Raw genomic sequence first — 10,361 nt, forward strand, 5'->3', positions numbered from 1 at the left:
CAAAAAGCATTAGGGAAACAAATGGGGCTAAAGGTCAATAGTCCCTGGACCTGATGGGTTGCATCCTCAGAAGTAGCTGCAGAGATAGTGGATGCCCCAGCAGTAATCTTCCAAGTATCCCTAGATTCAGGAAAAGCTCCAGATAACTGGAAAATGCGAATGTGACACCTTTATTCAAAAAGAAAGAGCCAAAAATGTCCACTTAGCTTAAAATCTGTCATTGGAAATATATTAGTCTACTTTAAACAATGTAAAAGCAGAACATTTAGGAATACATAATACTATCAAGCAGAGTCAGCGTAGCTTCCTGAAGGGAAAGTTATGCCTAACCAATTTAACCAAAATTCTTTAAGGCAGTAACAAGCAGGATAAATAAAGGGGAACCAACAGATACAGTATATTTGGATTTCCAAAAGGCGTTTGATAAGGTATAACTGTAAGGCTACTTACAAAATAAAAGCCCAAGGTATTATGGGTAGTATATTAGCATGGATGGAAGACTAGCTAACTAATACAAGGCAGAAAGTTGGGATAAGACAGGAGTGGGGGGCAATTTCAGAATTGTTGGAGTGCCGCAGGGATCAATGAAACCACAATTATTTATAACATATTAATGACTCGGATCAAGAAAGTGAAATATATTATAGCGAAGTTTGTAGCTGACACAAAAATAGGCGAGAAGGAGAGTGGTGAGGATGACAATATCTACAGAGGGATGTTGAAAGATTAAATAAGTGGGCAAAATCTTGGCAGATGGAGTGTAATTTGGGGAAGTGTGAGATTATATGCTTTGGCAGGAAGAATACAGAAGCTAAATATTACTTAAATGGAGAAAGATTGCAGAAAGCTGCAACATGGAGAGATTTGGGAATCCTTGTGCATAAATCACAAAAAGATAGCATACAAGTTTAGCAGGTGATGGGGAAAGCTTTTATTTCAAAGGGAATGGGATATGAAAATAGGGAAATCATGCTAAAAATATACAAAGCACTACTTAGCTTTCACCTTGAATACTGTGAACAGTTTTAGCCCCCTTAACGAAGGAAACATGTACTAGGATTGGAGGCAGTCCAGAGAAGGTTCACTAGCTGATCCTGGGTATAGAGGAATTTTTTGGGAGGGGAGTTTGAATAGGTTGAGCCTGCATTCATTGGAGTTTAGAAGAATGACAGGAGACTTTATTGAAACGTGAAAGATTCTGAGGGGTCTTGACAGGGTTGATGAAGAGAGGTTGTTTCACCTTGTGGAAGAGTCTCAAAGAAGAATATCCTTCGTAAAGTGTAGTACCCAGACATAATCTCAAAATGAAGAGTTGTTCGTTTAAGATAGAGATGAGGAAGAATTTCTTCTCTCAGAAGGTAGTGAATCTGTAAAATTCTTTATGGCGAGGGCTGTCGAGGCTGGGTCATTAACTATGTTCGAGACTGAGGTAGACAGTGTTTAAACAGTACACGAAAAGGCAGGAAAGTGGATTTGAGGATTATCAAATGATTATCAAATCAGCCATAATTTCTTTGAATGGCACAGCAGAATTACTACCTCTGTTACTACATCTCATGGTCTCTTGGTTTTATCATGAGTGCCAGCGGTCTCCTTTGAAGTTCCCCAAGTAGCCACTGGTTGTGTCACACCTTCTTCTGTCATAGCACTCATTATTTTATTATCAGAATCTAACTTAACATTTTCATACTTTAACCAGACTGTGCAAGGATTACAGTGAATGCTGTACACATTAATACCAACAGACCACCCTTCATTTGAAAGATGGTGTCCTCAGTTGTGAATCATAAATGAAAGCAGCAGGTTCCTTCAACATGCTGGACCTTCAGCTTATATCAGGCTTCCCTTCTTTAGCCATTAACATTACCCTTTGCTCACCTATGCTCTAAGACCCACCCTGTGTCTGCTCCTCAAGACCATTGATAATGTTCTCTACCATTTGTATCTTTGGATCACTTATTGTAGGTATCCAATTTATGCAGGGTTGACAGCAACCATTATAATGAATTTATAGAGCTTAATCAGAGAATAAGAGTAGATATAGAACACATTAGTCATGCAGCAAAATCATACGATCATTAAGTAACAAGTACCAATCGAACAGGATAGCTGCATATTCTTTCTTGTTGCCTCGTTTCTTATTAAAGTGTCCTCAAACTACCTCAGGGAATATGGATCCACCCTTGGGAGTTTCTCTCCACTACCTATTTCAACTGGAGCCCTTCCAAACTTAATCTTTCCAGAACCTTTTTCAGGGGTGGATGATAATGATTCCACTTTAACACAAGATGTCCATTATTATACTGAATTCTTTGCCCAACCAAGAAGCCCATCCTTTTCATGTCTTTACAGAATGCTAAGGATTCCGTGAACACTACGGAAAATAATTTTTAAAAACTAAAGGAATGCTGGCCTTTTGAGCTAGAGGCCTAGAGTACACTTAGGGGGTAAAAGTATGTTGTGCCCTATCAAATCTCTGGTAAGACCATATCTAAAATCTTGTGAGCAGTTCTAGGTACCACGCATTAGGGAGGATACACTGTCATAGAGTCACAGAGTTATACAGCTTGGAAACAGACCCTTTGGTTCAAGTAGTCCGTGCTGACCCTTGGAAGAGAGTGCGATGTGGAATTCCTAGAATGATACCTGGATTCCCAGAGTTATATTCTCAGAGATTACACAAACTATGGCTGTATTGTCTGGAATTTAAAGGATAAAGGGGTCAATTGATTGAAGTTTTTATGACTGAACAGGGTAAATAAGGGAGTCCAGAACTAGGTGGCACAGTTTGAAAATTAGAGTCTGATCTTTCAGGAGTGAAATTAATAAACACCTTAGTAAATACCCCAACACAGAAATGGTAGAAGAAGTTTGGAACTCTCTTCCACAAACAACAAATGATGCTTGATCAGTTGTAAGTTTTATATCTGAGATTGATAGATTTTTATCATCCAAAGGTATTAAGGAAAATGGGGCAAAGGCAGATATGTGGAATTAGGTCATAGATCAGTCATGATCTAATTGAATGGTAGAACAAGCTCAGGGCTGAATGGCTTATTTCTGTTTCTATATTGAGTCTTCTGAATGTTGCTGATCTTGTATATATTTCCTCATAACTGCAACTTTGTTTCGAATTTCATGTTAAAAATAATTGTTTACCTTTCACTTAAGGCTTCACAGCTTCACTTCAATCCAAGTATGAGGGACGCACAACACTTCATTCCTGCGATACCTTCCTGCACCTAATGTACTTTTACTTAATACACTGTTTCCCAACTCCGAACAGGCTAATTTGGCACTCCTACATGCAATTTAAGAGTTTGTAGGACAGGCTTGGCATTTTAGTTTTCTACTATATACTCTAAACAACTTTGTTTCACTGCTAGATTTGTGAAAACTGCATTCTTTTTCGCATATTAAGTGCCTCTTGCAAACTAATTTGTGCCGCACAAGCAGGATGGTTGATCGTTGCATATGGCATTGAACAAACACCCATAAATACTTTCAGAATTTGTATTTCTGTACATTTGTTCTAAAAATGCAAGGGAATTACAAGAAAAACGTATTTTAGTTAAAAATGAAGAATTTCTAGGCCCTTATGTCATTAGGTCTTTGAACTTCAAATATTTCTAGTATATGCTAATGTTGAATTTTAATACTATTTATTGTTTATTGTTACTGGTATTTATGAATTTTATTGATGAAAAATGCTAATGTAAATATTAACATTAGTCTTCTGTGGTAACTAGATTTTGTGTGTGCTGGAATGTCTGATCTGGTTGAGCAACAGATAATGTAACAAGGATTGTGATACCCATTATATATGTCTCCTATATATAGCATTATGTAGCAAAGCAGTAAACTGCATTCCTCCTTTTCACAACTGAGGAAAAATGGCAAAAGCAAAAGTCTGTAGTGTGCGAAAGAAATGTGTAAATTCCTGAGTGTTTTTGTTTTAGTATACATATTAAATTTAGTCGTTAACAATGAACCTTTTTCAACTGCTATGTGCATGCCCTCAATATTTCTTACTCTGATCTCTGATGCTATATTGCAGGTATTAGCTCTAGTTTTTGTTAGAAAATTGATGGACCTTTGCTTTCTGAAGCGTGAGCTAAGCTGGCTTGATGATCTAATGCCTGAAAGTAAGAAGAAAAAACTGGACGATGCCAAAAAAGTCAAGGAGGATGGGGTAAGATTTGATTATCATAATGGACTACAATAGGGAATGAATATGCAGAACTAGATGGCTATTAAAGGGGAGAGAAAGTCAGTATTTCAAATCCTTCAATGTGCTCCCCATCTCTGAAGAAACTAATACATATACACATGAGAAATTTATTTTGATGTTTTAGTAAAAGCTTTTAACTACAGATTTTGCTTGGGGGCAAATGTTTTCAAGCCATGAAGAACATTTCCAGCACCTAATGTACTTTTACTTAATACACTGTTTCCCAACTCCAAACAGGCTAATTTGGCACTCCTACATGCAATTTAAGAGTTTGTAGGACAGTCTTGGCATTTTAGTTTTCTACTATATATTCTAAACAACTTTGTTTCACTGCTAGATTTGTGAAAACTGCATTCTTTTTCGCATATTAAGTGCCTCTTGCAAACTAATTTGTGCCGCACAAGCAGGATGGTTACTGGTATGTAAATTGCATAAGTACTCCCCTAGACTGCCTTTCCCTTCACTTAGTTGGCTGTTGATGTTCAATTAGTGTAAAAAAAAGTTTCATTTTTTGATAACCTTTTCAACTGTACAGTTACATTGCAAAAAATATGCATTTGCATAATAATATGCTAAATTAATAATTTACCAAATCTGTTACAGGTAACTTGATACAAATCATCATTATGCTATTTTTGTCAAATTTATTCTTATTTCCTGGATTAAACTCCATTGTTTTTTCCATCTAATGGGTAGCCTTGGGCGGAATCTTAGCCCACATCACTCAGATGTTTGCATGGTGAGATTTGTGGCAAAATCAAATGAGAAGTCTGGCGAGGCCTGTCTCCATATTGGGAGCATCTTGCTCCAACTTTTATGCTTCTGCCAAGCAGTGAGGCATGTTTCTCACTAGGCAGTGGCAAGTTGCTAATTAAGAGGGAATATAGCTTGTTAAATGCCTTAAAACTACAACTCGCCTCTTTAATATTCAGCTTCCTATCTTACCAAACACACCAAACAAGCTTGGTGACTTCAGCTTGCCACTGGCAACGAATTGTCTCCATGTTGCTCGGGACCAAATAGCACCTCACGGCATGATCCATGGGCACTAGCTGCACGCACCCTTCATTCATGGATCTGACATCTGCCGACCCCTCACGGCCATTATGGCACTTCTCCAATCCACTTCCAAGCTACTTAAGGAACATAGACTTGCATTGTAGGGTGCACCAGCAACTGGCATTAAAAGGCTGCTGAAAGGATACTTTATGGTCTCCAACAGAAACACAGCTCATGGATTGAGCTCGACTGCTTGCATGTTCTCTTAGCACTCACTCAGTGCCTACCTGCTTCTTGCGCCATCCATGCCTTGCCTTGCTGTGCCAATTAGTGCAGTCACACAACCAGACAGCATGCCTTGCTGGTCAGCAGTCTTCAGTTGAGGGGACAGACATCTTGCTACTCAATTTCATAGCTGAAACATGTGCCAGCAGCTTATATGGCAAACACACTGCATGTGTAGCAAGCAAGTAACCATGTCTCAAGTCTCAGGGGATGAGTCATCACCAAGTCCATGGAGACATCGATCAGTCAGGGGCTTCAGGCACAGTGAGTCAAGGACAGCCTCTGATACCAGTCCAGGGAATTGTCAGGCATCCAGTTAGGGTGCTCTCAATCAGAGGGTTCATACCTCTGCAGTGCAGGTATATGCTCGTATCAGTCTTGTGGCTCCATAGTGACCAATTCAGGGATTTAGGGCTAACATGGTCAGGGAAAAGTGCAGGCACCAGTCAGAGGTCTGAGCAATCCTTGTCTGGGGCTGTCTGGTAAGGTTGCTTAACCAGCTTAAGGTCTGGTAAGGGTAAAGGGTGGGCTACGGTCAGTTCATGGGCCCATCCATAAAAACTAAGGAAGGGGAGGAGTGGAGCTGGGGGAAGGGTGAAGTAGGATGCTGTCACAAGTGGAAGACTCGGCAACCTATTCTTGGGGGCTGCAGGCTGGGGGCAAGGGAGATGACAGTTGTGAAGGAGGCAATAGTATCTGCCAAGGAGGGGTTTTGGTATAGCTGGATGAGAATGGGGTCATGCAGGAGGGGGATTCATCCATGGTCAGGAGCACCCTGGCTTCAAGTAGGGCAAAGTGTATGACGTTTCCTGGCATGGTCACCTCATACGCCAGGGACTGGAGGAGAGTAAAGGTGGGCAGGTGCAGGTTCATGTGGATGGATTGGGCACAGACCTGGAGGGAGCGAATCCGATGGGCTAAGGAGGAGATCTGGATGTTCGGGGGGGCTCACAGATGTGTAGAGGCGGAGGCTGGAAGCTGCTGGTGCTCACTGTCACCTTCCACCATGTTGGAATTCAAATGTATGCAGTGGGGAAGAAAATGGCTGTGACCACACCCAGAATGGGTGCAGTAAGTGTCTCAAGCTGTGAGGGAGTGGGCTGCAAGACTACCAATGATGGGGCTTTTAAAGGGCAAAAACAGTACACTGAACTATGTACTATCCAGAACACAGACCTATGGGGTCATTAATCTTTGGTGATCCTAATGCATTGGCTTCCTGTTTGCTGTGCAGCTCCATGCCCAAAACATCACTGACTAATTCGTTCACACCAGAATTTTTGGATACAGAGGCGAGGGAAAGAGTTGAGATGTTTTAGGATGAGGGGCAATGGTACCAGGAGGACCGATTGCCCTGTATTCACCCAGGTCATTTTGTTTTCAGGATGCTCAACACAGACATGATCCATGGCCAATCTTGTGTGGCCATGAAGTTATGCATCATGTTGACACTGTTACATTTAAGACTTCACAGGGGATTCAAGTAAGGATGGTGGAGGCAGTGAATGTTTCTAGATGTGGTGCCAATCAAGAGTGCTGTTTTGTCCTGGATGGTATCATGGTTTTAAAATGTTGTTGAAGCTGCATCCACCTAGGCAATTGGGAAGTATTCCATCACACTCCTGACTTGTACCTTTTCAATGGTGGACAGGCCTTGGGGAGTCAGGAGGGGAGTTACTTGCTGCAGGATTCCTAGCCTCTGTCCTGCTCTTGTAGCCATAGTATATATATATGGCTAGTCCATTCAGTTTCTGGTCAATGATACTCGTATTTATATGTGTTCAGATAATCAATACCCACCGCCTGTTTCTCTTTTCCTTAAACAAGTATGTTAACAAACTTAACAATTTGATTGCTCCAATATTAAAAGATATTAACTCTTTCAATTAAACTTTTGATAACAGTCTTTCCAAAACCATTCAAAGAAATAAAAGTGTGCTTTTTGCTCCATGTCGCACAATATAATACAACTGACCGTTAATAGATCCCATATTACCGATCTTTAACATTTTCTTCACGTACAGAAATAAAGACAAAATTTGTTGTCCAAATTCTTATAAAGTAGGTTTCCATGTTCTCATAATACAAGATATCCTTCTTCAAAGACATTTAACTTCTCACGGCAGTAATTTCTGTTTGTAAAACAGCCTAACAGTTACTGACTTTCATCAACCCATTTTATTTTAGAAATCTCTTTTCTTACTTATATTTTCTTCACACTAGCAAGGTTAATCGATCCTTAACATTTTTTCTGCAACTAATCTTTTTAACATGTCAGCTTCCCAGTCCAATGGGCAAAAGTTTTTCTTCTATCCCACCAAAAATATAATGAATCCTGTGGTAGTAGACTATCTATCTGGAAGGTTGTATGTGAAGCATAACTAAAAATGACTTACTTCATATCTTCTGGATCACCTAAGGCTGGAAACTTTATTAATTTCTTTATTATTTTATTTGTTCTCGGAATCTCAACTATAGCATGTTTTAACTTGGTACTCATTCCCAAACTGGTACTTGTCTGAATATGAAGCCAGTTTAACTGACCAATAAGATATTTTAATTGGTCTGTTTTGTTTCTACCTTGGATGCAGGATTCTCTTTTTGAGAGGATCTGGCTAAGGCTATTTATTGGGTTGCAATTGGCAAATTTCAAATAAGATTGTTGATCCAAACCAAGAACATGCCTGACTTACTCTGCTTGATATTGCTATAGATCGCATTTTTTTTGGACTGTGGCCTGAAAACAATGTACACTCCTTTAAAAAAGAAAAAGTACAAAAAGTTATTTGCAGCTTGAGAAAGCGTGTGGGTTTAACTGATGCATATGCACCAAAGTTACTTTTTGGGAACATTGTGCTCAGACAAAGCAGTGCCACTGCATAAGGACAACTCTGCCTAGCGACAGTCTTATGATTGGCTTTCCAATTGGCACCAATTGTTACAGTTTCAGGAGAGCTCAGCTTAGTTTCAACCTTCTGATTGGACTGACTTAACCTAGATCCTGTGATGAAGAATGAAAATAAAAGACAACAAGTTCCAGAGGCTTCCAGGATCAACACTCCTCTCTCTTTCTGTTCCCTTACTCTGAAAAATTGCCTTCTCCAACTCTTCATTAAAAGAGCAAGAATAAACTACATTCAGAGTTGCTGAAAAAGATCATTCTAAAACCCAAAGACATTAAGAAAGACCCCAGGTCTGACCAAGCAATCAATGAACGAAAGACTGATCATTGCTGTGCAAATAACAAGGCATTATTGAAGAAAGGAGAAGGATTATGCAACCAACTCATCGGTTTCTATGATTTTGGACTGGTGATAAAGATCTGTGTTTCTCTGACATTTTCCCCCTCCTGTAATAATATTTGTGTTTGCTTTTCTTTGTGCATCTGTTTGTGGAAATTTTAAAGGGGCAAAGTTTGAGTTACATAAATTAGAAATCCTATTCTTGTTAAAGTTAAAAGTGTTACAATAAATAAGTTCTCTTTTACTTTCATTTGAAGGAAGCAGGTATGGTTTGCTTTTATCCTGAGTAGCAGTATGTCCAAGGTCAGTTGGGATTTGTGATAGCATCATTAAATCTTAACATTTGTCACAGCTCTGGGAGTAATGGTACTGCTTTTGCCAACACACTACCTCAGGTGGTCCATGACAATATTTAGTCCTATATTTTTAAAGTTCCCTGAAGACTGACTACTAATCTTAAACTCCTTTTTTTATTTTATCTATAACACATTGGTCAAATTCTGCTGAACCTCCCCAAAATTCTTTGTAGAGTGAACCAGGTTACCTTAACGTTAGTCCAGACCAGAAATATTGGAATAAAATCCTAAAGAGTTACTTAAAGCTGAGCACATTTAAGCAGGTGTATGATAGCTACAGGAAGAAGCTATTTGCAGTTCAAGTCTAAAAGTTGAAGTGACACGTGACTTAGACCTACCGAGGTGTTCGATGCGGAGACATTGGTGTGAGTATTGTACAAGTGGTGTTTTGGGTAGTAAACAAATGCTGTTTGTTTCTTTTCCATTTATAAAGGAGTATTTGGAGATTAATGAGATTATACTTTACATATGTTTAAACATCTTTGAAATTGTATTATAAGTTGATAGTTTGGATTATTTTGTTTTTATTTCTTCATATCTTCACTTCCATTTTATTGATAGCAAAATCTGCAGCATGTATTCTTATGTTTCAGTGACAGACCATTTTGTTAAACCCAAAACAAATCAAAATATCATCTATTGAGCCAGGTTCTTGTGTGAAATCTGACCTGCCTAGTGATAACATCATCATATGCTGAGTCATGAGGGTACAGATTGTGGCTCAATACGATTCTGCTGCTGCTGATGGTCCACAGTCCTTCACAGATTCCAAGTTCTGAGTTGCTAGATTTGTTTGAAGTCTGTCCCAATGAATATGATGATATGCCACACAACATGATGAAGGGTATCCTCAATGTGACAACGGGACTTCATCTCCACAAGAACTGTGCAGTGGCCACACCTACTGATACTATCATGAACAAATACATCTGTGACAGATAGATTAGTGACATTGAATTCAAGTAGATTTTTCCCTCTGGTTGGACCCCTCATTACATGCCACAGACTTAGACTAGCAACTATATCCTTTAAGACTCACCTAGCTCAATCAGTAACAGTGCTACCGAGCTATTCTTGGTGATGGACATTGAAATACCTCACCCGGAGTACATTCTGTGCCCTTGGGACCTTCTGTGCTTCTGGACTAATTCTTGTTCTCAACCAAGTCCAAATGGCAGCAGAGATAGGATGCTTCAGCCAGAACTCATCCACTCCATCTGTTTCTTTCCTTTCTTGTGTCTTTTTTTT

The 10,361-nt window shown here is 39.4% G+C and overlaps 1 protein-coding gene across 1 annotated transcript in view; it reads left to right on the forward strand.

Annotated features, from left to right (window-relative positions):
* LOC109934285 (electroneutral sodium bicarbonate exchanger 1-like) overlaps nt 1-8,919 on the forward strand; it is a 216,776-nt gene extending 207,857 nt beyond the window's left edge. Inside the window, exons 19-20 of the mRNA XM_048618849.1 lie at nt 4,058-4,192; nt 8,229-8,919. Coding sequence (XP_048474806.1) covers nt 4,058-4,192; nt 8,229-8,312 — 219 coding nt within the window. The 3' untranslated portion in view covers nt 8,313-8,919. The remainder of the gene's footprint in view (nt 1-4,057; nt 4,193-8,228) is intronic.
* Nucleotides 8,920-10,361: the final 1,442 nt, after the last annotated feature.

Source organism: Rhincodon typus, chromosome 41, assembly GCF_021869965.1.
Source record: "Rhincodon typus isolate 14 chromosome 41, sRhiTyp1.1, whole genome shotgun sequence".
NCBI lineage: Eukaryota > Metazoa > Chordata > Chondrichthyes > Orectolobiformes > Rhincodontidae > Rhincodon > Rhincodon typus.